We start from the raw sequence: 27,697 nt of genomic DNA on the forward strand, positions 1-27,697 counted from the left end.
ACCAGTAAATAAATAAATAGGTAACAAGATAACCATTTCCACCTATTTCTCATAAAAGGTGGGAATTTGGGGGAAAAATGACCCTTAACATTCATATATTACATCCCACCAATGTGGCTGAGATTCAATTTATGAAATATTTTGTAGGATGAGACAAAGTGAGGAAAGAATAGGGCCAGGTCTGTCAGCCAGGAAGCATGAGGTGCCTATGTAGTTAGGAAGTAGAGAGAGCCTATGAGGAAAGGAAGGACAACAGCATTTGGTCCCTGGTTAGAGGGCATCAAACAGACGGAACACTTCAAAGATGATCCGAAGGCTTGTAGGAAGAGAGATCACACTTTCAGAAATGAAGTGACCAGTAAGGAGAGATTCTCCTTTTAATGTGAGGTACAAAGACTTGGATTTAGGTGGGACCTTAGAGATAACATGTCTAACATTCTAACTTAAGACTGAAGAAACACCTGAAGTGCTTGCCTAAATTTGCACAAGTAAGGGGCGCGGTATAGGCACCACCCAAGTTTAAGGGATGAATTATAAACTCAGAGACGTCCTTCAGGTGGATAGAAACGCCATACTCTAGAAGCAGATGTCCTACCAAGCCCTGGCTCTAGATCTGCCAAGTATATGGGTCTTTAGATACTGGAGTGACAGAGTCCTGGAAGTTCAGGGTACATGGAAAGTAAGTGGCTTCAAGTAGGGAAGGAACTAATACTTTTGACCTTCTACGTACCCCTCACTTTACAATTGGCTATCTCATTTAATTCTTACCACAATCGTACAAAATAGGTATTATCATTTTAGCGATGAGAAACCGGGTTTAGAAAAGCTAAATAAATTGCTCAAGCTAAAAATGAAGGATCTCAAATTCTAACCCAAACCCAGATGTGTATAGAGGCCAAGTCTTGCTCAGTCCGCGCTCTCATACCGCCCTACTTGAGTCAATACACTTCATTTTATGGAATCCAGAGAAGTGACTTCACACACATTTGGAGCCAAACTGGGACCAGAAAGCAGAAAGGCTGATCCACAACCTCTCGGGTAAAAGGTGTGGGTGTGGGGGGAACATGCCTGTAAGGACATGAAAATCTACGCTATCCTACAAGCGATGGGGAGTTGGGGGGAAGCAATCAGCTAAGGAGACAAGCTAGGAGGAGGAAAGGGACTCAGAGCTGCGGTCAGAGGGGTGTGAGGAGGAAAGGCGTGAACTGCGTCCTTTTGCCTCTACTCATCCCCGTTATCAAAACAGACCGACCATCGAGCGCATTTCAGAGAGCGAAGCCTTGGCCAGCTTCATTCCTTATCGCCTCCCAGGAACTAAATTTTAGTCCTTAGCTTAAATCTGTAAAGACTAAGTAAGGAAAGCAAGGCGTGCACTTCAGGCAGAAGTGGAAACTTACAGTGTGAACCAAAACGTGAGCCATTCGGAGGCAGTGATTTGAGGACGGTTTCAAAGAGTTGAGAAAGGCGAGGGAAGCAGCAGACGCGCCGGCGGCCAGGGAGGGGCCGCAGCCGCCCGCGCTGCGTTTCCTCGCGGCGCACGCCGCCCCCGCCCGCCACGTGATCCGCCGTGTTGTGGTCCGGCCGGCGTGGGTGGCGGGAGCGGCGGCGGGAGGGCGGAGGCGGCGAGGGACGGGTCACGTGACGGGGTTTAAATCTCCCGCAGCCAGAGCCGCGGGGGCGCCAGTGCCGCGAGTCGAGCGGGAGCAGAGGAGGCGAGGGAGGAGGGCCAGAGAGGCAGTTGGAAGATGGCGGACGAGGTGGCGCTCGCCCTTCAGCCCGGCGGCTCCACCTCGGCGGCAGCGGCCGAGAGGGAGGCCACGTCGCCGCCTGCGGGGGAGCCGCTCCTCAAGAAGCCCCGGAGAGATGGCCTCGGGCGGAGCCCGGGCGAGCCCGAGCGTGAGCTGCCGGGGGCTGCCGGGGGCTGCCGGGCGGCTGCGCTGTGGAGGGAGGAGGCGGCGGGCGGGGAGCGGGAGGCCCAGGCGACGGCGGCTGGAGAAGAAGACAATGGGCTAGGCCTACAGGGCCTATCCCGGGAGCCGCCGTCGGCCGACGACTTATACGACGACGACGACGAGGGCGAGGAGGAGGAAGAGGCGGCGGCGGCGGCGGCGATTGGGTACCGAGGTGCGCAGGGCGCGGGCGGCCGGGACTGCGCATCTCCTCCCGCGGCCCCTCCTGGTGTGGGGTGGGGGCGCCCTGCGGGGTTCAGGGAGGCTCGGCTTCCCGCCGCGGCCCTCCACAACTGTGTGTTTCTGGGGCTCCCGACCCGGTTCTTCCCCTCCCCTCCCTTTTTCCCTCAGTCCGCTGTCCGCCCGGCGGCCTCGCGCTTTGCGCAGCCGCCTGGCTGGGAAGCTCTCGCAGTTGGTTTTAAAATGAGGTCTCGACTCCTACACCTTTTGGCATATTGCTTTTGTTATTTTTTGCCCCCACCCCAACCTGCAACTTTTGCATGTTCTTGCATTGACCTTTTGCAGTTTGTCTTTGCAAACGGACACGTGCAATTTGTGACTTGTTTGAGGGCCTTTAATTTTAAACTTTGTATGCTGTGTGGCAGTACCTAGAAAAGTGCCTTGGCACTTCTGTATTCAATAAATATTAAGTATGTGGATGAATGAGAAAGTATTTTGACATTTATTACCTTTCTACAGTGCAATTAATAGTGGGCATTGAAGAGTAACAGTACTTTTACTTTGTATGGATAGTTTTTTACTCTAATCATGTTCTTTAATGGTTTTTGGATCAAGTATATTTTTGTGTGTATGTGTAACCCCGAAACATGGATTGACATTTTTCTGGCATGCTAAAGCAGATGTGTTTGTTGCATGTGTCATGTTGAGGTTTTATATTTTCGATCTGGGAAGTTTCTGTCCTGGATAGATGGGGGTCTTTGTCACTATATCAATAAAACCAATCAGTGGGTTATTTGATCATATATGTACATGGGGGACTGGGTTAGTAAAAGGACCCGATTTCAAGAAACACAGTTTAGAAGATAATCTTTGCATGTGTAGTATAAGAAAAGTGCAACTTGGCCATAGTTACATTTGAACGATTTTGGGAGTAAATTTTAACAAGTTTAATGAATTCCATTATTTGTGCATGACCAATTCAGTCTGTCTTACTACTTTTTGTGTTCTGATTAAGTAGACTTAATTTATTTTTAGATTTTTATTGAAACTTTTAGATTCTGGGTAGAATCCCTAAAGATAGGATAAACTGATCTGTGAACGTTGGAAGCTTATGCCATAGGCATTTTATACACAGGCAGTGTGAATGGTGAATGTTAAAGTGCTTTATTAAGTGTAAATTGTTGCATTACAACCATTGTAGATTTTAATATGTTCTAGATTCAGATTGTTTCAGCAGCCTCGAATTATTTTTTACTTACTTTGCAGATAATCTTCTGTTTGGTGATGAAATAATCACCAACGGTTTCCATTCCTGTGAAAGTGATGAGGATGATAGAGCCTCACATGCAAGCTCTAGTGACTGGACTCCAAGGCCAAGGATAGGTATGGTTTCAATAGTTTTAGAGAGTAAATGTCTTCTTTTCTATATTTTCATTTTATACCAACTAAATATATAATTTTCTGCTGCCTTCTAATCAGGGAGATTTAATGTCACCACATATTTCTAGGGAAAGTGTAGTGTTCTCCGTTTTTATTTTTAAACAGCTCAAGCCTATGGAAACTGGCCTCTTTTCAACAGCCAGGTCCTACCTCAGGGCCTTTTCAATTGTACTCTCAGTATGGCGGTCCTGTCCTCCAGTTAAAATACTTGCTCCCTCACTTCATACCTGTTCTTTATTTTTTCTCAACACTTCTTAACATAGCTGTGTACCTAACTTTTTTATTGTCTTGTTTCCTGTACAAGAATGTAAGTCCCTTGTGGGTAGGGATTCTTGACTGATTTGTATACTGTGTGACAGTACCTAGAAAAGTGCCTGGCACTTCTGTATTCAATAAATATTAAGTATGTGGATGAATGAGAAAGTATTTTGAAGTATACTACCAGATTTTTATACCAAATAATAGCATGACATCTCAAAAGTGATCTTGTTCTTAACGTGCTCTCGTTCTTTCAAAAATGCCTTGACTATTTAAATGTAGTGATTAGTTCCTTTTTAGAGTCTAATATTTACTGTATTTTTGTTTTTGTCAAGCTAGGATACTGATGTAAGAAATTTCAGGGTAAGAAAATGCTCAAAACATCAGCACTGTATATCATTCTGGGAGAGATGGTTAAGGTCAAATTGAATATTACTGGAAAAAAATAATTATCAAGTTCCTTTTTTTTGTTTTTCTTTGTCTTTAGTGATAAATAGTGGGCTTTTGAAACTGGTGAGATCTTTCCTATATTGATTTGTAGAATCCTTTTGTACAGACTTGTGTTACTGTGTATTTTTCTAGATTTTAGCCATAGAAATTTAATTCTGGTAATTAACTAGTTTGACTCTTAAAGTACATTCTTGGTATTTTATACCTCAAAGGGCAGTCTTAACTCCTGATCTGATGTCTCTGTAATCTCGTTGGGATATAGCCTTAGCTCTTGAAGATGTCATGTCAATGAAATATCTTTGTATTACATTTTTTTTATTTTGCCAGAAAACCTTAGGTTGCTAATTCCTTACTTTAGAAAATAGATGAGATGCTGAGTTATTTGGAAATGGATTTGACTTAATTCTTTTCCCTCTTAATATAGGTCCATATACTTTTGTTCAGCAACATCTCATGATTGGCACAGATCCTCGAACAATTCTTAAAGATTTACTACCAGAAACAATTCCTCCACCTGAATTGGATGATATGACATTGTGGCAGATTGTTATTAATATCCTTTCAGAACCACCAAAAAGGAAAAAAAGAAAAGATATTAATACAATTGAAGATGCCGTGAAATTACTGCAAGAATGCAAAAAAATAATAGTTCTGACTGGAGCTGGGGTATGTAAGATGTATAAAACACTAGTAAAAGCGAGAGGAGGTATATGTTTCTTCTTAGACGTTTTCCAGTTAAACATTTTTTTGGCATAGAAGAGCTTATCTTTATGTGATAATTGGAATTTGTGTTTGGAAACTGCTTCAGAGTGAGTGTAGCAACCGTTGCTAAGTTGGTTCAGTTCTTTAAAAACCTCTCCAACAACCTGCAAAAAAGATTTGCTTATTTGTTAGCGCAGTGAGTAAGTGGAGTTAAGCCAAAGTATTTACCTACATTGTACCACAGCACCTAAAGAAAATGCTGGGTATTTTACTTGCGTTCCAATGTGTTAAGAGTCTGATGGAGAATTTGGTTACTTGTGTTTGATCTTTATGGAAAACCAGGAGCCTAATTGGTATTCACAGGTAAAGAACTTAGTGCTAGGAAGGCAACAGATTCCTCCCTCCCCTCCATTTTAATTTAAGGTGATATAATTGTAGTGTCGTGACATTTTTCATTTGCCCTACTTAGGGTCACAGTGAACTAGCTACGTAAAGCTATTGAGTATAATGTGTTGAATACAATATATGTTACAGAGTATGTTAATGATCAGGGCAACTCCACAGTAAATTCAGTCTTTTTTTTTGCCATTTTGAGTTAATGGGAGGTGGTTATTTATCTTAAAGGATCATCAAGAATAATTACCTTTTGCTCCCAGATGAGACTGCAACAAGTTTGTTTTACTCTGAGGTCAGAGTAGAGTCAGGGTTTTACTCTGGTCAAATTGTGATACAAAAAGATAACTTCTGAAATCCCTGTTTGAAATGTCAAGGTTTATTTGTGGCAAAAGCATACTGTCTAAATTTATAATTAAAAATTAAGAACTGAAATATTATACAACATAATTTTTAAAGAAAATTAATATTCTTGAAGAAGTTAGAGCCCTAACCAGATGAGAGATGTCTTTGGCAATACTTGACTATAATAGAAATTCTTGCCTGCTTTCTTAAACTAATTTGAAATCATTTACCCCTTTCTTAATTAAATTGCAATTGCTTTAATTTGTTAAATGCTTAAAGGTTTAAAATTTGCCTGGCTTAAAATTCCTTACCCCATTATGACTGGAATGTGTTGGATTTAATTATCCTGGTTTTTTGGTGTCTTTTTTTTTTCTGTGATATTAGAATAGGGGACAGTATTTTGTTCTCCAAAAGAAGTTTCAAGCTATAGTGTTTTTCAGCTCTTTCCTAATTGTGTGATAGGAGAGCTGGTAATTATAAAGGTAGAGGTAGAAGATTTAATTGTACAAATTATGCCATGCATATTTCAGGTTTCTGTTTCTTGTGGAATACCTGACTTCAGGTCAAGAGATGGTATTTATGCTCGCCTTGCAATAGACTTCCCAGATCTACCAGATCCTCAAGCAATGTTTGATATTGAATATTTCAGGAAAGATCCAAGACCATTCTTCAAGTTTGCAAAGGTACTATGAGCTCTTGCAGCTGTTTCGTTGACCTCCTTTAATGAAAAAGTATTGTTCACATTTAGGCTTCTTAAGTTTACCATTCATTGTGCAATAAATTGGGTACTAATAGTTTGGTGGAATAAAATAATTGAAAAAGTCATTTCAGTAAGAATTCCCTTCTTTTCAGAAGGGGACTGTCATTTACTTTTCTTCCTTTTAGGACTGAGTCTATTTGCAAAGAAGAGGCTGTTTCATATTTTTCAAATTTCAACTTCAGTAATGGTCTTTACATTTTCCAGGCTTTTTTAGAGGTTAGTAGACCATATGAAAGTGACATCACTGTTTTGATTTTTATTATTTTTTATGACTCATAAGATGATAATATCTATTTTGGTATGTTTTGTAGTAGCCAGAATTTAATACATGAGGATGTGCCTGAAAAATTTGATGACGTGTGGAGAAGATTCTTAGGTTGTGTTTTCGTCAAGGTTGCTCTTTTCTCCTCTGGAGTTTGTAGAGCTGCCCTGTCCTGTCCACAAGCCACTAGCCACTCAGGGCTGTTGAGTATTTTAGTGTATTGAGATGTGATGTAAATGTGGAAGACATACCAGATTTTGGAAGCCTAATATGGGAAAAATAAAAAATAATATTTTATTTATTGTATATTAAATACTGATTGTATCTGGAAATAATGCTTTTGATTAGGTTTTAAATTATGACAATTTCACACTTAATGTGGTTACTAGAAAATTTTAAATTACATATATAGTTCACATTGTATTTCTATTGGACATCTTTGCTGTAGAGTATAAAGTTTGAAATTAAGGTATACAATGCCAAAGAGATTTCAATCATTAGAAAACGTTTTTCTCCCTATAGTTTAGACTATGGAAAGAAATTGTAAATTTGTTATTGCTAAATTTCAGTATATTTAAAAAGGGTCTTTTTGCATTACTGACTTTTTTAGTGAATCTAAAAATTAAGTGAACCTGCACCTTAATTAAGGTAACCTCAGCTACTTTCAGACCATATAATCTATTTACATAATTATAGACAAGCTCTTCTAATTAAGAGTAACATTAAATCGGTCGACTAACTTTAAAGAAATAAATTTGTTTCATCCAAGTATGGTTATGAAAAGGAATTGGAGTAAAATGGGGAAATTGTATTAAAATTTCTTGGATATGATTTAGTTAATTAAGCTAATTTGAAATTTTTTCCAACAATGAAGGATTCTGAATCTTGTAAAAATTTTGGATTTTTCATTTATCAGTAGTAATGATGGTCATCCATATCTAGCCTTTAGAACAGATACCTAATTCATGGTGAATAAAGTTTCTTTTTTAAATTATATGGTTGTGAATTAGTGAAGATAATACTGTTTTAACATACTGACACTAGTAGTATTACTGCATATTTTTGAAGACCAATGAAATACCACCTAAATTATAGGTTTCTTGAATTGGTCCTAGGACACTGGCTTAATATTCCTAGTTAGCAGAAATTAACACTTTTAGAAGGCCAGCAAATAACTGGAAATTACTTTGGTCATACCATCTGATAATAAAAGCTTGACTCATTAGTGCCATTTATATGGTACTCACAAGGTTTGTTGTAAATTCTGTGTTCTAAGAGGGAGTAAAATGTGTTGCCCAAACTTAACTTGTCAGCATTTTCCCCTATCTTAAGTATATATTAAATTGCCTAGTAAAGCAGTAATTTGACACTTGGGAAAAATGTAACTGAGAATAGAAAAATAGCAAGGTGAGAAAGATTGTAACCATAGTTGTCTAATGTACAAACTGGGTATTCATTTTTAGCTTAAACTAGCTTTGACATGTAAAAACCTATGGGAGCAGTTCAGAATTACTCTGGGAAAGAGAAATTTATAGGAACTTCTAAAACTGCACTTAATAGAAATCTAGACAGTGCATAAGAGGAAATATGAATTACAGTAATAATGGCACATAGTTATTGTGTTACAGTGTTCTTAACCACTGGACAGATGTTATACCACCTGGGAGAAGAAAAGGTTGAAGAGGGCAGCATATTTCACTTTATAAAAATTTTAAGAATTTGTGCATGTTTTTATTAATGAACTGAAAACAAAAGTTGAAACAGCACAACCATTTTTATTGTTTATATGAATTTAATTTTGCTCAATTGCTTTTCTGAGTTTTCATTCAAGTTAAGAGCTAAGTAAATCTTTGTAACTGTTACTCCTATAGAATTGCTATACTTTAATTCTCACATTAAGAACTGCCTAAAAGAAAGCTTCTAGCTGCAAAAATAGCACTTAATAGTAACGGGTAGGAGAGATGAGTTAATTCGGGCCTAAATTAGGGAAGTCTTAAGAGGAAATTGGTAAAGACAAAGAATTGAAGAGTATCCAAAAATCGTGGATGAGGAGAGTATGTAAATACTGTTATACAGTGTTTTACTAGACTCCTTAAATATTGCATGAGTAAAGAATAAAATACTCATAACCTAAGATTCTCTACCAGTTGCCATAGTAGGCAGGAAGTTCATTAAGATGGCTTCTGGTTTTTGCTAGTTAGGAGAGAGAAAATAGTAATGCAAAACCATGAAAACAGGAAATATTACTAGTAAAATTTAGATATTTTGGAAGGAAAGAATTTCTATGCATGTATGAATCCACTGATAGTATATAATTATTGAAAGGAAACTTAGATTTCATTCAGACTGAAAATTCCAAGTTATGGGGAGGTGTGTTAAAGACAGTACTGGCTCCTTAGAGGGTTTCTCAATATGTTGACATTTTGAGGTAAATAATGCTTTGCTATACCGAGCTTTCCTATGTGCATTACAGGATTATCAGCAGCATCCCAGGCCTCTTCCCACTAAATGCCATTAGCTCTCCAATTCCCCAGTCTTGACAATCAAAAATATCTCCAGACATTGCCAATGTCCCCCGCAAAATTGCTCTCTGGTTGAGCACCAGTGTATTACAGTGTGCCATGCTGTGGTACCACTTTGAATTCTTTTGACAGAAGAACAGTAAGGCCACTTAAAGCTATATAGTCATGTTATGAACTGTTATTCTCCTGCATAATAAGGGCTTAAATTCATAATGAATTATGGTCATGATTCTCAGAAGTTAAAATAATTCACTGATGATAAAAATGAGTGATTTTATTAAGAATCAGTGAAGGTGAAACTGAGGATGTATAAAAACTTTTAGAAAAGGACTGCATTCAAAGAGTATAGTTGCTGTTGCCACATTGAATTAACTGAATGTTCTTTCCTCTAAAGTGATTAAAATTCCTGAAAAAGTGGAGGGAGAAATAACTGAATTTTATGAACTTAATTCCAAAAATATATCTTTATATTTAGTAAGTCATCTCTTGATAATCTCTGAACATACCAAATTATGTAGTTATAAAAGTTAAGGAATTTAGATACATACATATAAATGTTTGTACAGTATTATAGCTGGATATATATTTATAAAAATAGGGTCTTTTATCTACTGCTTTGGGTTTGTGATATTTTCTGTTTAATACAATAAACTTTTTCTGTCACATACCTGAATATAATGGTCATAATGTTCATCAGGTAGTGTACTGTAATTTTGCAAGTGCACGTTTTTGGATTTCCTACTTTTAGTCATTACAAATAGTGTTGCTATTTGCTATTGTCTTTTCTGGTATGTTTCCAGTGTTCTTAGGATAAATTCCTAAAAGTGAAATTGCTAAGGGTCCTTATATAGGTTGTCTTTACTACTACCTGGAAAGGTTTGAATAAAATACACTGCTACCAGAAGTGTATTAGGAGGCTGATTAAGCATGCCTCTGGCCCACATCCCCCCCTCAAAAAAAAATCTCCACAACACATTTATTAGCATTAAAATATTTTCAAAAAATTATGTTTGTGGGTATGTATATGTATGTGGTATATATGGTTTAAAAAGAAATTACAACAGTACAAAACATAAACATTAGTTGGCCTCTCCCGTCAGTCTTCCCTACATCTAATCTCTTTCCTCAACGGTTAATATGGTAAAATGTTTTCTTGGGTATCCTTCTAGGAAAAAAAAAAAAGCCTGTGGGTGTAGGGACAAGAGTATCACTGTTAAGTTTCTAAAAATACTTTAAAAATGAATACCAACAAGATTGTCCTTTTCTCTGCCTTTTTTCCCATTTAATATTCTTGGAAATAGTTTTATAATAGCACTTAACAGATACACTTCATTTTTAAGAAAAGGCACAGTATTATTTTATAGTTGTACCAAAATATATCTAATCGGTCTCCTATTACTGGATATCTTGAGTTTAAGACAGTTAAAAATATCAGATTAACAGATAGGTTGTAGCATCTTATGTTAATGTTCTATTTTTATAAATGTGCATCATGACTGCTTTTTACTATTGGCTACGTGTACAATTTTGAATTGCCTGTTTGTTCTTAGCTATTCTTTACCATTGGGATGCTCTCATTTCTCATACTGATTTGTGGGAACATTATGTATTAAAGACTGTTTTAAAGTTACAGAGTAACTGGAATTCCAGCCTCCAGTAATCCCATGAAGTATATTTTACTAGTGTAGACTGGTCTTAACAGATTAGTTTGTAACATCTTATAGAAATGGTGCTTAGCCTAAAAAATGGGAAACGTGAGGTAGAGGTATCAAAAATTGAAAAGGCACTATTTATTGTATAGTGGCTAAGGGCTGTACTTTGGTATCAAAACTGGGCTTAAATGACATCTCTGCTACCTACTGGTTCTTGTGACTTTTGGCAAGTTAACTTCTGTGTCTTGGTTTTTCATACACAAAATGGGAATATATGTGTCAACAGTAGGGTCAGCAAACCTTTTCTGTGTTGGGCCAGGTAGAAATGACACCTGCTTTCTGGACCACATAGGAGCTCTTACATCTACTTTATTTACTTTTATAGCCTTTAAAATGTAAAAGTCATCCCTCAGCATTATGATAAAGTGCTCCTGTTATGTGTGGTACATACTAAAACTTAATTATATGGTAACTTAATAATGACTAATTGAAATTCTCTTGTGTTAGATTAGTGTGGGGTTTGGCAAACTACTGCCAGTTCAAATGTGGCCTAATACGTGTTTTTATACAGCCTCTGTGCTAAGAGTTTTTAAATTGATGGAGAAAAAAAAAAGTGACCACAAATAGATTTATTGGAACACAGCCATGGTCATTAATTTGCATAGTGTCTATGGCATCTTCTGCACTACAATGCAAGATTTTAGTGCTTGCAACTGACTATATGGACAGAGACTGCATGCCCTGCAAAGCCTTAAATATTCACTATCTGGTGTCCCTGTGTGGAAAAAGTTTGCTGAAACTTGAATTTCACAGAGAACCAGATTTTTTTTAAAAAGCAGCTGAATTTGTCAGGTGTCTAACCTTAATTTGTAAGTATTAAGATAATTGAGCAGTCTATTCAGGTGTGGTTTTGTGAAATGAATGAAACAAGACAAGGAATTATGAGGATTTTCCTGACCAGGATTGACAGTTTCACTTCTGAGGTTCTAATTTCTTAGCTCTATTTACTACTTCCCACTGCTCTGTTAGGAGGAGAATTTAGCAAATAGTGGCGTATCAAACTTTGATGAATCCTTTTAGCGTTTTTGAGGAGCTGCAATTAATATTCTGGCTTTGGATTGGGGTCTCTTAATGCTAGAAATTTTGAGAAGCAAGCAAGTGAAGTGCATCTCTGGAGGAAAGCCATCATTTCTGTGAAAACTCACTATGGCAGATCATTTCAAAGGTTTTTGTTCTGACCACATTGGTTGCCTGTAGCCAATTGGTTACTGAATTGCTTGTATGTATATGGAAGCAGTGTGTCTTTTTAAGTGTTTCAAGCCATTAGTCCCAGCTTTGCTTCCACTCTATAAGGATCCCTATTGCAGGAACAGAATGGCCCAGCCCACAATTGGTTCCTTAATAGAATTTCAGGATGTTCAGATTTGGGTTGGCCTGTCTTGCATAAAACAAGGCTAGCATGTCACAGTTCCAGCATGCAAGAATTAATCCATAGTTAATCTGAAAGTTGTATCCCCAGTCACTTGGTTTTTAGCAGTTTTCAAGGTTAGCTGTCTTAGGGAATAGTTTGTCTATTTTTTAAAAATTCCTTCAAATTATATCCCTTAAGGAACATAGTATTTAAATCTAATGATTCAGACAAGGTCCACTATTTGAAAGGAAACTAAGTTAAAATTCAAATCACTTATGTTCTAACATAAAATATAGGCTTATAAAGTAAAACAAAATCCTTCATCCCCAGCTATAGGATTTGATTTGTAACTTTAAGGGCTTAACTACCCTGAAATGTTAGGGTTCGACATGAAGGGAAACTGGAACATACAGCAGAATCTAGTGTCCCGCACGTTGTGCTTCTTAACCTCCTCTTTGGAAAGGGTGCCAGGGGATGCTAAGGCACACAAAAGTTCCTCCCAGAAGGGTGGAGTCTTGGTACTCTTGTGACCCTGCTCTGAAGGTGCTAAGTCATTTGTTCTGCATTTGGAATGCTGTTATCACTTTCCTTTCTACTATAGATCCTATTTTACCTATTGCATAGCATATTCTAGTATTTGTTAAAATATTTTGACAGCTGTGTCCAGCAGGAGCTTTAAGAAGATACTGTGATGTTTAATTCCTCTAAATGATGTACTAGAACAAAGCACCCTGGGAAGAAAACAGTGGTTAATATAGCACAACTCAGTGGTCCAAAACATGATGTGGCTTTCAGTTTTTTATAAACATTAATAAGCTCTTTGCCTGTGACTTCTTTCTGTATGCATTATCTTTTTTTTCCTAAGTCGCAGAGTTGTCCTTGAAACTCAGAAAAATTTGAATGTGAGAATTTTTGATTTTTATATATAAACATTTTCAGCAGCATATGGACATGTATGTGATAGTTGTTATAATGAGATTTTCTTATTTTTCCACAAAAAGGTATCCCTATAGTTTCTTTGAAATATTAAATATATTAAAAGTAAAGTCATCTATGACCTTACTAAACTTCTTGTATGTCAGAAGTGAAGGTTTCCCCACCTGTTAGAGCTTGTTTGTATCCTTCCTGACTTGATATTTATATGAACATACATACCGATTTACGTGTGCATATAATTTACATTTTTTCTTAATAACAAGAGAAACAATTATACACACTAGTGACTAACTTGTTTTTTTCACACCATGGACTGTCTTCCAGTTGAGTGCATCTAGACATCCCTTATTCATTTTAATGGCTGCATATTCAACTATTAAGGATGTACCATATTTCTACAACCAGTCCCCTATTGATGGACATGCGGTTGTGTGTAGTTTTTTGCTAGCACTGTAATAGGTTAGAAGCTGTAATGAATGGTAAGGAAGTGTAGGTAGCACTACTACTTTAAAGGAGAAACTTCCTTTGCCATAGTCACTTACTAAATGAAATTTAATAGAAACAGTTAAAAGTTGAGAGGACCAAAATTGATACTTTTTCTCTGATCTTTTTGCCATGTGTATATCTGAATTCTTTGTTTTTAAAGAAGAAAACAGCATTGAAGCATTATTTGGGGGGAAAAACACACACACAAAATCCAGCAACTCAGCATTCATGAGCAACTCTATACTATACCAGTATGTGCCTGTGCAGTGGAAGGAAAACAATTTTGGTAAGGAATTAAAACTTTAGCTTTAAACTTCCAACAGGTTGATACTTATAATGAATGATGAATCAAAAATTTTTATTATGTTGACAGTGCTTTTTAGTTTTAAAAAAAAAATCACTATACCTTTGATATCGTTTAAACTTTCCCCCTTTTTCCTTAAAACAAAAACAAATTGAATTTGCAGCCAACAACAATTAGATACATCCTAAGATGTATAGTTCTTCTGACTTTTATTTAAGTATCTATTAATGTTTGTTAGTTATTTGTGGGTTGACTTTATCCTTTTCTTCAAGGGGCCAAGTTCACTAATTGCTGAGTTTTATACAGTAACAGTCCTTTGTAGGTATGTGTTGCATCCATGAGATGCTTTGACATGCTCATGTATTGTTTATTAAGTTATACATGGGAGATTATCATTGGTAGTTTTTTGTTAAACCTGAACACATGACATCTCTTTTACTTCTTTAATCTTTTTTTCTGTCTTTTGCATTACATAGGAAATATATCCTGGACAATTCCAACCATCTCTCTGTCACAAATTCATAGCCTTGTCAGATAAGGAAGGAAAACTACTTCGCAACTATACTCAGAACATAGATACACTGGAACAGGTTGCAGGAATCCAAAGGATAATTCAGTGTCATGGTTAGTAAATTGAGAATTTCTGTTATCCAGGAATGGAGATTAAGCCTTACAACTTAATCTATGTGATCAGCAGAAGGTAAATTAAGAAAAGTAGAATGCAAAAAATGAAAGTATTGGCCTTGATACTTAAAGCATCACAAAAAAATAGATATTAATGTGCTTTTAGACTTTAAGACGTGGCTGCTGAATTCCATTAAATTTTTAAGTAACCTTTTTTATTACAGAAGTGGCATTAGCTATATGTGGAAAAACATTATCTTTATGAAACCAGAGGAACTGGGTAGTGTAGATGTGTAGGATTCAATAAGACTTTAAAACAATTATGAACAGACCATTTTCTTATGTATCTAAATGGTTTTTTAAAGATGTCTGTTAAGGTCATTCGTACAGTTGCAACCTTCCAACACTAGTTTAACCCTGAGAGGAGTTCCTTTGTTGTACTAAGTTATTGTACTCAGTTATAGTTATTGGGCATTGGATTCTCTCCTTATTTATCGTGTCTTAATTATTCATCCCCAAGATTCTCCTGTAAAGTGTCTTAAAAATTTAGAGTTCTCTAACTTCTCTGGTATCCTTAAAATGTTTGGGGTATGTTTAAGATGGAAACATTTCCTTAATAAGCCTGTGTATGTTGGTTGCCTTTAGGTTCCTTTGCAACAGCGTCTTGTCTGATTTGTAAATACAAAGTTGACTGTGAAGCTGTACGAGGAGATATTTTTAATCAGGTAAACTATTGCCCATATTTTAGGGATTGTGCAAGCGCCTCTGATCTGTTTCTTCTTTTGCTTCCAAATCCTTTTTTTTCCCCTGAAAGTATATAATACAGAAATCAAGAGAGTGGGAATTCTTTGAATACCTTAAATTGAAAACACTGCTCTATAACATCTCTAAACTGATGAAATTGGCTCCTTAATATCAAAGCCTAAAATAAAAACCAAGATTGTAAGTCAGGTATTGCTAAATGACTTTTCTCCTTATTCTCCCTTTTAAGCACCTCTCAAGAGTTGGGATGTTAAAATGTGTAAAAAGTATTTTATGCATTCTTACTGCCCCCAAAATACAGGAAAATATAGCAGAGAATAAAATAAAAAATCTAGAAATAAAATTTTGTGTTGTATAGCTGACTGTATATATAATCATATAATTATGGGTAGTGAATTAAAATGGAATCATTGTAATCTTTCAAATCTTTTTTGTTTTTTAAAAATTAAGGCACGTATGTGCACTTACATATGTATGTACACATGTATATGTGTGTGTATATATACACACATACACACACACACGTGATAGTTTTCCTCTCAATATATGATGGACTCTTGAATGCCCAATGTAGATACACAGTTATAGCAAATACACAAATAACAGCATTGTCTTTCATTGTGTCAGTAAGCTGACTGATCCCATTTAGATTGTATCCAGTTTAACCTGCTATTTGACACACAGCTTTCCTTTTTTCTTTGATAATTTTTGAAATGCATTCTTAGGGAGTGTGAAAATGTTGACTGTTTCTAACTTGGGTTTATCCTTCTCTTCCCCATCTCGAACAAAATCTGGAATATGTAGGTGGTTCCACGATGTCCTAGGTGCCCAGCTGATGAACCACTTGCTATCATGAAACCAGAGATTGTCTTTTTTGGTGAAAACTTACCGGAACAGTTTCATAGAGCCATGAAGTATGACAAAGATGAAGTTGATCTCCTCATTGTAATTGGGTCTTCCCTGAAAGTAAGACCAGTAGCACTAATTCCAAGTAAGTTGGTTATTTTTAGAAAACATTTTTCCATAAATTGTCGTGGGTTGTGGGTCTCAACAGTAGACCCCAGTGATCTTACTCTGTTTCTGACTAAAGAGTGGTAAAGAGATAGACTTTATAGACGACACTCTTGACAATCTCACATTTTGGTTGGGGTAGAAGGCTGCCAAAACAGAAGAAAAGATCATTTCTATTATATATGTGAAAAATTAAGACAGAGGGACACAGTTCAAAACTTCAAAGGAATGTGTTTTTAATGTGGCAGAAGTTAGCTTCAGCTAACTTACATGTAAGAAAAAGTCCTGAATTACCCTTGAACCTTTGGTAATCACGAATCTAAAGCCTACAATAGCATTAAGTGCATACCTGTCGATAATCACCCTAAATATAAATAGTTTGAATGCACCAATCAAAAGACATAGAGTCACTGAATGGATAAAAAAACAAGACCCATCTATATGCTGCCTAGAAGAGACTCATTTCAAACCCAAAGACATACACAGACTGAAAGTAAAGGGATGGAAAAAGATATTTCATGCAACTAAAAGGGAGAAAACAGGAGTCGCAGTACTTGTGTCAGACAAAATAGACTTCAAAACAAAGAAAGTGACAAGAGACAAAGAAGGACATTACATACTGATGAAGGAGTCAGTCCAGAAAGAGGATATAACTGTTATAAATATCTATGCACCCAAAGAGTTAACAAAACTAGAATAGAAAAAGAACAACAAATGAGGCCCAGAGTCAGTAGAAGGAGGAACATAAAGATTAGAGCAGAAATAAAATTGAGAAGAATAAAACAGTAGAAAGAATGAAAGCAGGAGCTGTTTTGAGAAAATAAAATAGATGAACCCCTAGCAAGACTTGTCAAGACAAATGACAGTCTACACAAACAGAATCAGAAATGAGAAAGGAAAAATCACTACAGACACCATAGAAATACAAAGGATTATGAGGGAATACTATGAAAAACTACATGCTAACAAACTGGACAACCTAGAAGAAATGGACAACTTTCTAGAAAAATACAACCTTCCAAGGCTGACCCAGGAAGAAACAAAATCGGAATACAACAATTACCACCAAGGAAATTGAATTGGTAATCAAAAAAACTACCTAAGAACAAAACTGGACCAGATGGTTTCACTGCTGACTTTTATCAAACATTTAGTGAAGACCTAATACCCATCCTCCTTAAAGTTTTCCAAAGAGTAGAAGAGGAGGGAATACTCCCACCTCATTCTACAAGGCCAGCATCATTCTAATAGCAAAACAGGCAAAGACACCACAAAAAAAAAATTACAGACTAATATCCCTAATGAACATAAATGCAAAAATACTCAACAAAATATTAGCAAACTTAATTCAGAAATTCATCAAAAATATCATCCATCATGGTCAAATAGGATTTATTCCAGGGATGCAAGGGTAGTACAATATTAGACAATCCATCAACATCATCCACCACATCAACAAAAAGGAAAAAACCACATTATCATCTCCATAGATGCTGAAAAAGCATTTGACAAAATTCAACATCCATTCATGATAAGAACCCTCAACAAAGTAGGCATAGAGGGCAAGTACCTCAACATAATAAGGCAATATATGACAAACCCACAGCCAACATTATACTTAACAGCAAGAACCTGAAAGCTCTTCCTTTAAAATCAGGAACATGTCAAGGATGCCCACTCTCCCCACTTTTATTCAACATAGTTCTGGAGGTCCTAGCCACGGCAATCAGGCAGCACAAAGATATAAAAGGCATCCAGATTGGCAAGGAAGAAGTTAAACTGTCCCTGTTTGCAGATGACATCATATTGTACATAGAAAACCCTAAAGATTTCACTCCAAAACAACTAGATCTAATATCTGAATTCAGCAAAGTTGCAGAATACAAAATTAATAAATCTGTTGCATTCCTATACACTAACGATGAACTAGCAGAAAGAGAAATCAGGAAAACAATTCCATTCACAATTGCATCAAAAAGAATAAAATACATATGAATAAACCTAAGCAAGGAAGTGAAAGACCTATACTCTGAAAATTACAAGACACTCATGTAAGAAATTAAAGAAGATACCAACAAATGAAAACACATCCCGTGCTCATAGATAGGAAGAATTAATACTGTCAAAATGGCCATCTTGCCTAAAGCAATCTACAGATTTAGTGCAATCCCTATCAAAATACCAACAACATTCTTCGAACAAACTAGAGCAAATAGTTATAAAATTCATATGGAACCACAAAAGACCCTGAATAGCCACAGCAATCCTGAGAAGGAAGAATAAGGCAGGGGGTGGATTATGCTCCCTGACTTCAAGCTCACCTACAAAGCCACAGTTATCATAACAACTTGGTAATGGCACAAGAACAGAACAATAGGCCAATGGAACAGACTAGAGAGCCCAGATATAAACCCAAGCATACACACAATAAAGGAGCTGTGGACATACAATGGAAAAATGACAGCCTCTTTAACGGCTGGTGTTGGCAAAACTGGACAGCTACATGCAAGAGAATGAAACTGGATTATTGTGTATCCCCATACACAGAAGTAAACTTGAAATGGATCAAAGACCTGAATGTAAGTCATGAAGCTATAAAACTCTTAGAAGAGAACATAGGCAAAAATCTCTTGAATATAAGCATGAGCAACTTTTTCCTGAATGCATCTCCTTGGGCAAGGGAAACAAAATAAAAAATGAACAAATGGAGCAACTACATCATGCTAAAAAGCTTCTGTACAGCAAAGGACATTATCAGCAGAACAAAAAGGAATCCTACAGTATGGGAGAATATATTTGTAAATGACGTATCCGACAAGGGGATAACATCCAAAATATATAAAGAACTTAAGTGACTCAACACCCAAAAAGCAAATAACCCTATTAAAAATGGGTAGAGGATCTGAACAGACAATTCTCCAAAGAAATTCAGATAGTCAACAGGCACATGAAAAGATGCTCCACATGACTAATTATCAGGGAGATATAAATTAAAACCACAATGAGATATCACCTCACACCAGTAAGGATGGCTACCATCCAAAAGACAAACAACAAATGTTGGCGAGGTTGTGGAGAAAGGGGAACCCTCCTACACTGCTGGTGGGAATGTACATTAGTTCAACCATTGTGGAAAGCAGTATGGAGGTTCCTCAGAGTGCTCAAAATAGAAATAACATTTGACGCAGGAATCCCTTAGGAATTTACCCTAAGAATGCAGAAGCCCAATTTGAAAAAGACAGATGCACCCCTATGTTTATCGCAACCCTATTTACAATAGCCAAGAAATGGAAGCAACCTAAGTGTCCATCAGTAGATGAAAGGATAAAGATCATGTTGTACATACACACAATGGAGTATTATTCAGCCATAGGAAGAAAACACATCCTGCCATTTGCAACATGGATGGAGGCAGAGGGTATTATGCTCAGTGAAATAAGCAAGGCAGAGAAAGACAAGTACTAAATGATTTCACTCATCTGTGGAGCACAAGAACAAAGCAAAAACTGAAGGAACAAACAGCAGACTACAGAACCCAAGAATGGACTAACAGTTGCCAAAGGGAAAGGGATTGCAGGGAGTGGGTGGGAAGGATTGCAGGGGAATAAGGGGCATTACGATTAGCACTCTAAATGTGGAGGGCAGGGCATGGTGAAGGCAGTATAGCATAGGGAAGACAAGTAGTGACTCTAGCTTCTTACTACACTGATGGACAATGACTCATGGGATGTGTGGTAGGGACTTGATAATGGGGGGAATCTAGTAACCACAGTGTTGCTTATATAATTGTATATTAATGATACCAAAAAAAATCTAAGAAAAAAAAGTCCTGATTTCATTATACTTTTAGTCTTAATTTTAGTTATTTTTCAGATTTGATTTTAGGTCCAGTAAGTTTAAATGTATAGCTAGATAGAAGTGTAATATACTCATGTAAGGTAGAATCTGGGTGCTCAAAATGGTTTCTTCTTTTAAGGATATCATGTCATAGTCATTGTATATGGATCTGTTTTACCCATAAGGGTGCTTGTATGTATATAAAATGCTCAGATACAGTATAAGTCCTGGTTACTCTCAGGAATCTCTCTCTTAATGTGCTCCCATACTATCTTTTTTTCTCCTCTAGTGAGGAAGCAAGGGAGAGGAGGATAGAGGGACTAACTCAGTAGTATCAGGTGTGCTCTAAAAAAGGAGGGAGGGAGGTGGAGAGACTATCAAACCTTTAACCAGAGAATTAAATTGGATCTCTGCACGGCAGTGAAATACCCAGCGAGAGTAAACAGTTGGAAGAAACAAGAGGAAAAAAAGAACTGAAGAGTTATATTAACTCCTTGTTAATATAACTCTATCTTCCTTAAATACCTGTGACATTCTATTATTAAAGTAGACTATAAGACAATCTGTAAGTAAACAAAACATGAAGATTTAATGTATAAGCCCCTTTTGAATTTTTTTACTTGAAGGCAGAGAAATTCTTAAAAGCATTCTGTAGGGTAATAGTGTGTTGGTGACAGGAAAAGGTAATTTCAAAAAAATGTAAGATGCAAGTATATAATAGTGAAGAATAGACTTGTATGAATTTTCATTCTTTATATCTAACTATTTTAGTAGAATAACAATCCCTGTGTACCAAGACCTGTATCCCTGACATCTATTTACTTAATTTATCCACACTGCAACCTTGTGGAAAAATAGTTATTTCCCTTATGCAGACAAGGAAAAAATTGAGATACAGAGTGGAAAGGTGTGAGAAGATTGTTCATAGGTAACCAGGAGCAGAACCTGAAATTTTATTAAAGATGCTTAACTGCTCATTTGTTTACTGACAAGTTGATTAAATGTAATGGTTTGGTTAGGTATCAGCAGCAGGTCTCTTTTTTGGTATTGGAATCATGTTAGATTTTTGCAGTGCATTTGTTGTGGCTTTATTGGCTTAGCTCCTTTCCCTCTTTCTAACTCTATTTTTCACCCTGTTTTTAGGTTCCATACCCCATGAAGTGCCTCAAATATTAATAAATAGGGAACCTTTGCCTCATCTGCATTTTGATGTAGAGCTTCTTGGAGACTGTGATGTCATCATTAATGAGTTGTGTCATAGGTTAGGTGGTGAATATGCCAAACTTTGCTGCAACCCTGTAAAGCTCTCAGAAATTACTGAAAAACCTCAACGAACACAAAAAGAGGGTCATTTGTCACAGTTGCCACCCACACCTCTTAATATTTCAGAGGACTCAAGTACACCAGAAAGAACTTCACCAGATTCTTCAGAAATTGTCACACTTTTAGACCAAACAACAGAGAGTAATGTTGATAAAGATGGGCCCGAATCAAAAGATCAAATGGAAGAAAAATCACAGGAAGTAAAGACTTATACTAGGAACATTGAAAGTGTCACTGAACAGTTGGAGGGTCCCGATTTAAAGAATGTTGGCTCCAGTAGTGCAGAGAACAGTCAAAGAACCTCAGTTGCTGAAACAGTGAGAAAGTGCTGGCCAGCAAGACTTGGAAAGCAGCAGATTAGTAAGCGGCTTGATGGTAAGACAGACCCTTGAACCATTTTGAATGTATAATTATTTTAAAATATTTGCAAGAAATGAGTGATTTTGGCAGATTAGTTGATAGAGTAACTTTATGCACATAATGTGAGTTGATTGGCATCTTACATAGGGAAGAACTAGTGTGTTTAAAGTATGCTCTGTATCCTTTTTTCTGTGTGGCATGAGAAGGTAAGCATTAAATTTGAGAAGAAAACTGTGAAATATTGGGGGCGTTGCCACTGTCAGGTGAGCTTAAGCTGGTAGAAATAATTTGAGCTTTGGGTGCTTACTGTGAGCCAGCTGCTTTATATACATTATCTGATTGAGGTAAGAACTATTGTTTCTCCACTACAGGTGGGAAAATAGGAACCTCTAGGTTAAAGTAGCCCAGGCAAGGAAACAGGAGGTGGCACAGCCAGACTGGATTCCAGGTGTATCCTAAGAGCTTGTCCTCTTACCTACTATGCTGTCTCAGATTGAGAAAACATCTTTGCTGCTTTGCAGAGTATCAGGAATAATGTCTAACCTACTTTGACATGAGAAGTCTTTACCAAATAGTATTAATTAATCAACATAAGTGAAATCACTTTCTACTTTTTGGGTCATTAAATCCAAGTAGTCTACATGGTGGAAAATCATTACTTAGTCAAAGTAAAAATATATGCTCTTTAACTCAGACACACAATCTTATACAACTTAAAAAACAGGTAATATTTAGAAAGATAGATAGTACCTGGAGGGGATTAAGTTATCGAAGGCTTCCCAAAAAGCCTAATAACATCTGACTTTGTCTTCCCTGGGGAAACTACAGAAAGTGTAGAAGAATGCTTATGTCTGCAGATGCAGCAGTCGTCATAAGTAGAAAGACTGCTGTTGATTTAGTCAGGTATCATGAGTGTACCATGTACAAAGCGTGCGTGTGCACTGGAAGACTGGTGGGGGATTGTTTTTGACTCTCTTTTTGACAGTTGAGTAAGACACACAGAACACTGTGCTCCAGGAAACAAAGATTAAACCTGGAGATGTCTCTTGTGGTTTTACTGTACCGAGTTAGGCTTTAAAAATACAGGCATTGGAATTAGACCTGAGTAGACTCAGATATTGTTTCTTAATCTGTAAAATGGGGAATAAAGTTGTACATACTTCACAGCATTGTGAGAATTAAAAAGATAATAGATGTAAAGAGCATAAAATTGTAGCTGTTGACAGCAAATGACCACTAGACTTTTACTCACTTATTTTAACTTGTCACTAGTCCTGTGGTGAGAGCAAGGGTGAAAAGAAGAGGGAGCATATATAACTTTTAAGTTCATCTTGATGGCTGCCAAGAGGGCAAAATTGGACATGTGTAGTGTGCTTGAAGGCTGAGAAACAGATTAGTCAGTTCTAGGAGGAAGGGAGTTTGCAGAACAGAATAAAGCATTTTTTTAGAAGCATGGGCCAAAACTACAGAAAGAAGAGTAAGAGGACAGCTGTATCTGGGACCCTTAAAAGACAGAGATGGCCCTGTTAAATGCTCGACAGAGTTTTCTGTTAGCTATAACACAAGTACTGGAGTCCATTCTCCAATAATGGAAATGCTTATTAATGGCCTAGAAAACTAAATAATGTATGTTCTCTTGGAACAGATGTGGGCTCAGATGAGAATTATCACACATTAGGTTGTTCCAAATAAGAACTGGGTCATGATGCTTGGCAGATGCATGTTACTTCAGATCAACTGTGTTATGAATCAGTTTGGTATGTGGTGCTCTTTACAGTATGTGTGATATAAGACAAGTTAGAAGTTACTTGTTCTTACAACTTTCTGAGTAGAAAACATTTATCATTAATGTTTAGGGCTCCTAAGTTTTACACTTAAAAATCACAGTGTAAACAAAAGCAGTTAAACCAAATTTGACCAAGCTAGGACTTTAGAGAACTTAATTCAGATTCGAACTGGTGCTTTTAAGAGTAGAATGTGTGGAGGTGTTCTTGACCTCGGGTCCCTAACGGTAGAGAAGGGGAGCTCTGCTTACCATCCTGGACCACATCTTCCCTCTGAACACAAATTTGTGGGGGGTGGGGAAGAAAGGTTGAAGTACGATGGTAGATGAGTGCTTCTCACACTTGAGTGTGTACAGAGAACTACCACAAAAATACCTTCTGACTCAGCGGGTGGTGGACTGAGAATCTGTTTCTAACACTTTGAGATGATGCCAGTGTACACAGGTACACCTCAAAGAGGTGGTGAAGCCATAACCGAGAAATCAAGTTTTATCATAGACAGTTAAATTAAAATATGTAATGAAGAGGCTTTGAAAGCATAATAGGTGCTTTAAAGAAGTTAGTTAACTTTCAGTGTACATGAATTATTTAACTTTATCTTCATCAAATCTGTTCAAAGAAGGTTAAGTAACCTTTATTGAACGAGGTTCTCAGTGTTTTTTCATACTTTACCTCATAAGGTTGTTGTGAAAATTACTTCATTTTCCAGATGGGGAATTTGAGGCATAGAGAAAAACTGCCCAAATTAACAAACCTGGTGAATGACAAATAAGATTTGCACCCAGGATGTTGTCTATAGCTTAGTTTTTGAAAAATGCTGTAGTGAATAGCTTCTAGTAATGATGCTCAGATTAAAGACAAAATGGAACCTACACTTACTCCACACTGCCCACTCATACTGAATTAGATTTTAGTAAACTGGAAATAACATCATTTCTCTTTATTAATCTATTTCAGGTAATCAGTATCTGTTTTTACCACCAAATCGCTACATTTTCCATGGCGCTGAGGTGTATTCAGACTCTGAAGATGATGTCTTATCCTCTAGTTCTTGTGGCAGTAACAGTGATAGTGGAACATGCCAGAGCCCAAGTTTGGAAGAACCCATGGAGGATGAAAGTGAGACTGAAGAATTCTACAACGGTTTGGAAGATGATGCTGATGTTAATGAGAGAGCTGGAGGAATTGGACTTGGAGCTGATGGAGGTGATCAGGAGGCAGTTATTGAAGCTGTAGCCACAAAACAAGAAGCAACAAACATTAACTATCCAAACAAATCATAATGTAATAATTGTCCAGGTACAGGAATTGTTCCACCAGCATTAGGAACTTCAGCATGTCAAAATGAATGTTTACTTGTGAACTCAGTAGAGCAAGAAAACCAGAAAGGTGTAATATTTATAGACTGGTAAAAATAGACTTTTTTTCCTATGAGTAATTTTTAACTTGCTTATTTCTGTACTTGTACACAACACTAACATTTTTTTTTTTTAAAGGAAAGGTACTAAGTATCTTTTAGTCAGTTGTTGGTCAGGACTTTTTCATTTGTCTGGTACATCCATATGTATATATAATTTTTTTTTTGCCTAGTGAGTTTCAACATTTAAAATTTTCAAAAAGCCATTGGAATGTTAAGTTAATGTAAAGGGAACAGCTTATCTAGACCAAAGAATGGTATGTTCATGCTTTTCTTTGTAACATTGAATGGTTTGAAATCCTCAAATCTGTCTGCTAAACTTTTGGTTCTTTATTAGCACAATTACCTGTTTTTAAACACTGGCATTTTCCAAAACTTGTGGCAGCTAACTTTTTTAAAATCTCATAACTTGCAATGTGAGTAGAAGTCACCAATATGTGGGAGAGCACTCAGTTGTCTTTGCTTTTAAAAGTAAGACTTGGTGCTAAGAGTTTGAGGAATATTGTATTGTTCAAACAAAAATGGTTTTGTACTTCCTGTGGACATGTAGTAATGTCTATATTGGCTCCTAAAACTAACCTGGAAAACAAATAAATACTTTGGAAATATTTTTATTGCTTTAGAAACAGTAGTGCCTGCCTGGTTCCCCTTATTTTCAAGAATATTTTCCATTCTTGTTTAAATACCTGTCAATCACTGTGGTAGAGCTTGCATTTATCCTTTTCCACAAGTATTAAACTGCCAAGATGTGAATATGCAAAGCCTTTATGAATCTCTTATAATGGTACTTCCACTGGGGGGAGTGTAATATTTTGGACTGTTGCTTTTGTTTTCCATTAATGAGAGCAACAGGCTCCTGATGACAGTTTCAAAGTAATAGATGTTAATTATAACTCAACCTGTCTCCTGTTGGAGGATTTGGTGTAATAAACACCAAACTGTTAGACTAGTATTATGGAGGTGAACATGTAATTTCTAACAGCAAAATAGTGAAACTAGTTCCTGTTACGTCTTCTATTTAAAAGCTTAGCCTGCCTTAAAATTACACATAAACTTTATCTCAGCTGCAGAAATACTTTCCCCAAATCACAAAGTATTCCTATGTTGCTTTAATATTTATTACAACTTTTAAAAAAGGGTTTGAAATACAGCTGTTCTTTAAGATACCCAGCTAGGACAATTACTGCCAGAGAAAAAATTTTATCAAATGGCCATTTCCCTATGTAAAAGTCATCAATCTGAATTTATTTGGCTACACTGAAGGATGCAGTATATTTAGTTGTCCATTTGCATGATGTGTGTTTGTGCTATAGATATTTTAAATTGAAAAATTTGTTTTAAATTATTTTTACAGTGAAGACTGTTTTCAGCTCTTTTTATATTGTATATAGTCTTTTATGTAATCTACTGGCATATGTTTTGTAGACTGTTTGATGACTGGTATCTTCCTCCAATTTTGAAATACAAAAAAACCAGTGTTTTATACTCGTACACTGTTTTAAAGTCTATTAAAACTGTCATTTGATTTTTTTCTGTTAAGTTATATTGTTCAAGGTATGAAATTTTAAAATCTTGCAGAATTTCTGCAGCTTTGGGGCTATATTTGATGCTTTTAAGTCTAATCTAATGATAGTTAAGCAAATATTGATAGTGCTGGTTGTAGGAGATGCTCATCACTAAAAGTTCCAAAACTACTAGTATTTCAGCCATTCTAAACCAGGGCCTTAGGCCCAGCCTTTTCCCCTTTTTTACCTATTAATAAGAACTTCACAAAGGAACTAGGACTTTGGGATTAGGGGTGCAGCAGGGAACAGTGGAAATAATAGTGAACTCAAGAGCTCACAGGCTATAAAAGCCAGGTTATCTCTGGAATTTTGGTCTCCTGGTGCTAGATCTTGCAAGTCTTTTAACACTTGGAGTCAAAAAAGACTGCAGACCACATTTGGCATTTACTTTTTGAGGGTGTCCTGATCTGGAAAACTATTTTTGTCATGGACAGGAAGCCAGGAACATGCCCTTTACAAGGTGTACATAATGTATAAAACCTTGACTGGCAGTTTCTTGCTCTCAGGTATCCTGCCTTCCTCCACAGCAAACTCTTGTAGTGAATTTTAAAAATAATCAATCTTACAAAAATTACCTGTACATCCTTTCCCCATATCTTACAAAAATAAGAAAAAGTGACTTCAAATATGCACAAAATGGAAAAGCCAGGTAGTTAATTAACACCTTAGGAGGTATGTAGTCATTTTAGTCAGGCTAAGTTTTTTACTAGGGCTAATTATATTCAATATTACTCCCACTACCCTTGATTAATACAGCATATATTTCACTAACGGAAATAACCAAACTAATGGCAGATGATGGTTTAATTAGCACTGTTATTGGTGGCATATAACAGGGTACCTTCAATTGATGTTTTACATCATCCACCTACTAAGCATTATTTGGTAAGTTGTATCTTAAATGTCAGCTGCTAGACTTGTAATTTAGGAGAGTGTGCATGCATACATGTGCACATCAAATCTC

General features: G+C 36.7%; 2 protein-coding genes across 5 annotated transcripts in view; one reads left to right on the forward strand and one right to left on the reverse strand.

Annotated features, from left to right (window-relative positions):
- The window catches only part of DNAJC12 (DnaJ heat shock protein family (Hsp40) member C12), a 151,489-nt gene extending 149,957 nt beyond the window's left edge, over positions 1 to 1,532 (reverse strand). For both annotated transcript variants that reach the window (XM_036923951.2, XM_036923950.2), the window contains exon 1: positions 1,398 to 1,532. The gene's annotated coding sequence lies outside the window, so the exon portion shown is untranslated. The remainder of the gene's footprint in view (positions 1 to 1,397) is intronic.
- Positions 1,533 to 1,610: 78 nt separating this feature from the next.
- Positions 1,611 to 26,693, forward strand: SIRT1 (sirtuin 1). Of its 3 annotated transcripts, XM_036923947.2 has the most exons (9): positions 1,611 to 2,124; positions 3,396 to 3,512; positions 4,702 to 4,943; positions 6,248 to 6,400; positions 14,527 to 14,674; positions 15,320 to 15,399; positions 16,241 to 16,427; positions 21,428 to 21,982; positions 24,709 to 26,693. In XM_036923947.2, the coding sequence occupies exons 1-9, from the start codon at positions 1,746 to 1,748 to the stop codon at positions 25,032 to 25,034; spliced, it is 2,187 nt and encodes a 728-aa protein (XP_036779842.1). In that variant the 5' UTR covers positions 1,611 to 1,745; the 3' UTR covers positions 25,035 to 26,693. The 3 variants fall into 3 exon arrangements, with proteins under 3 accessions (XP_036779842.1, XP_036779843.1, XP_057361899.1); XM_036923948.2 differs by lacking the exons at positions 1,611 to 2,124; positions 3,396 to 3,512; positions 4,702 to 4,943 and adding an exon at positions 13,907 to 14,032 and having other exon boundaries at positions 6,263 to 6,400; XM_057505916.1 differs by lacking the exons at positions 1,611 to 2,124; positions 3,396 to 3,512; positions 4,702 to 4,943 and adding an exon at positions 13,910 to 14,032 and having other exon boundaries at positions 6,269 to 6,400.
- The last annotated feature ends 1,004 nt before the right edge of the window (positions 26,694 to 27,697 follow it).

Source organism: Manis pentadactyla, chromosome 8 (genome assembly GCF_030020395.1).
Source record: "Manis pentadactyla isolate mManPen7 chromosome 8, mManPen7.hap1, whole genome shotgun sequence".
Classification (NCBI taxonomy): Eukaryota; Metazoa; Chordata; class Mammalia; order Pholidota; family Manidae; genus Manis; species Manis pentadactyla.

Excerpts from the sequence above, each read along its gene's own strand:
- SIRT1 (XM_036923947.2), top strand. The coding sequence starts at position 1,746 with ATGGCGGACGAGGTGGCGCTCGCCCTTCAGCCCGGCGGCTCCACCTCG. Across the intron at positions 2,125-3,395 it reads GGCGGCGATTGGGTACCGAG|ATAATCTTCTGTTTGGTGAT; the intron begins GTGCGCAGGGCG and ends CTTACTTTGCAG. Across the intron at positions 6,401-14,526 it reads CATTCTTCAAGTTTGCAAAG|GAAATATATCCTGGACAATT; the intron begins GTACTATGAGCT and ends TGCATTACATAG.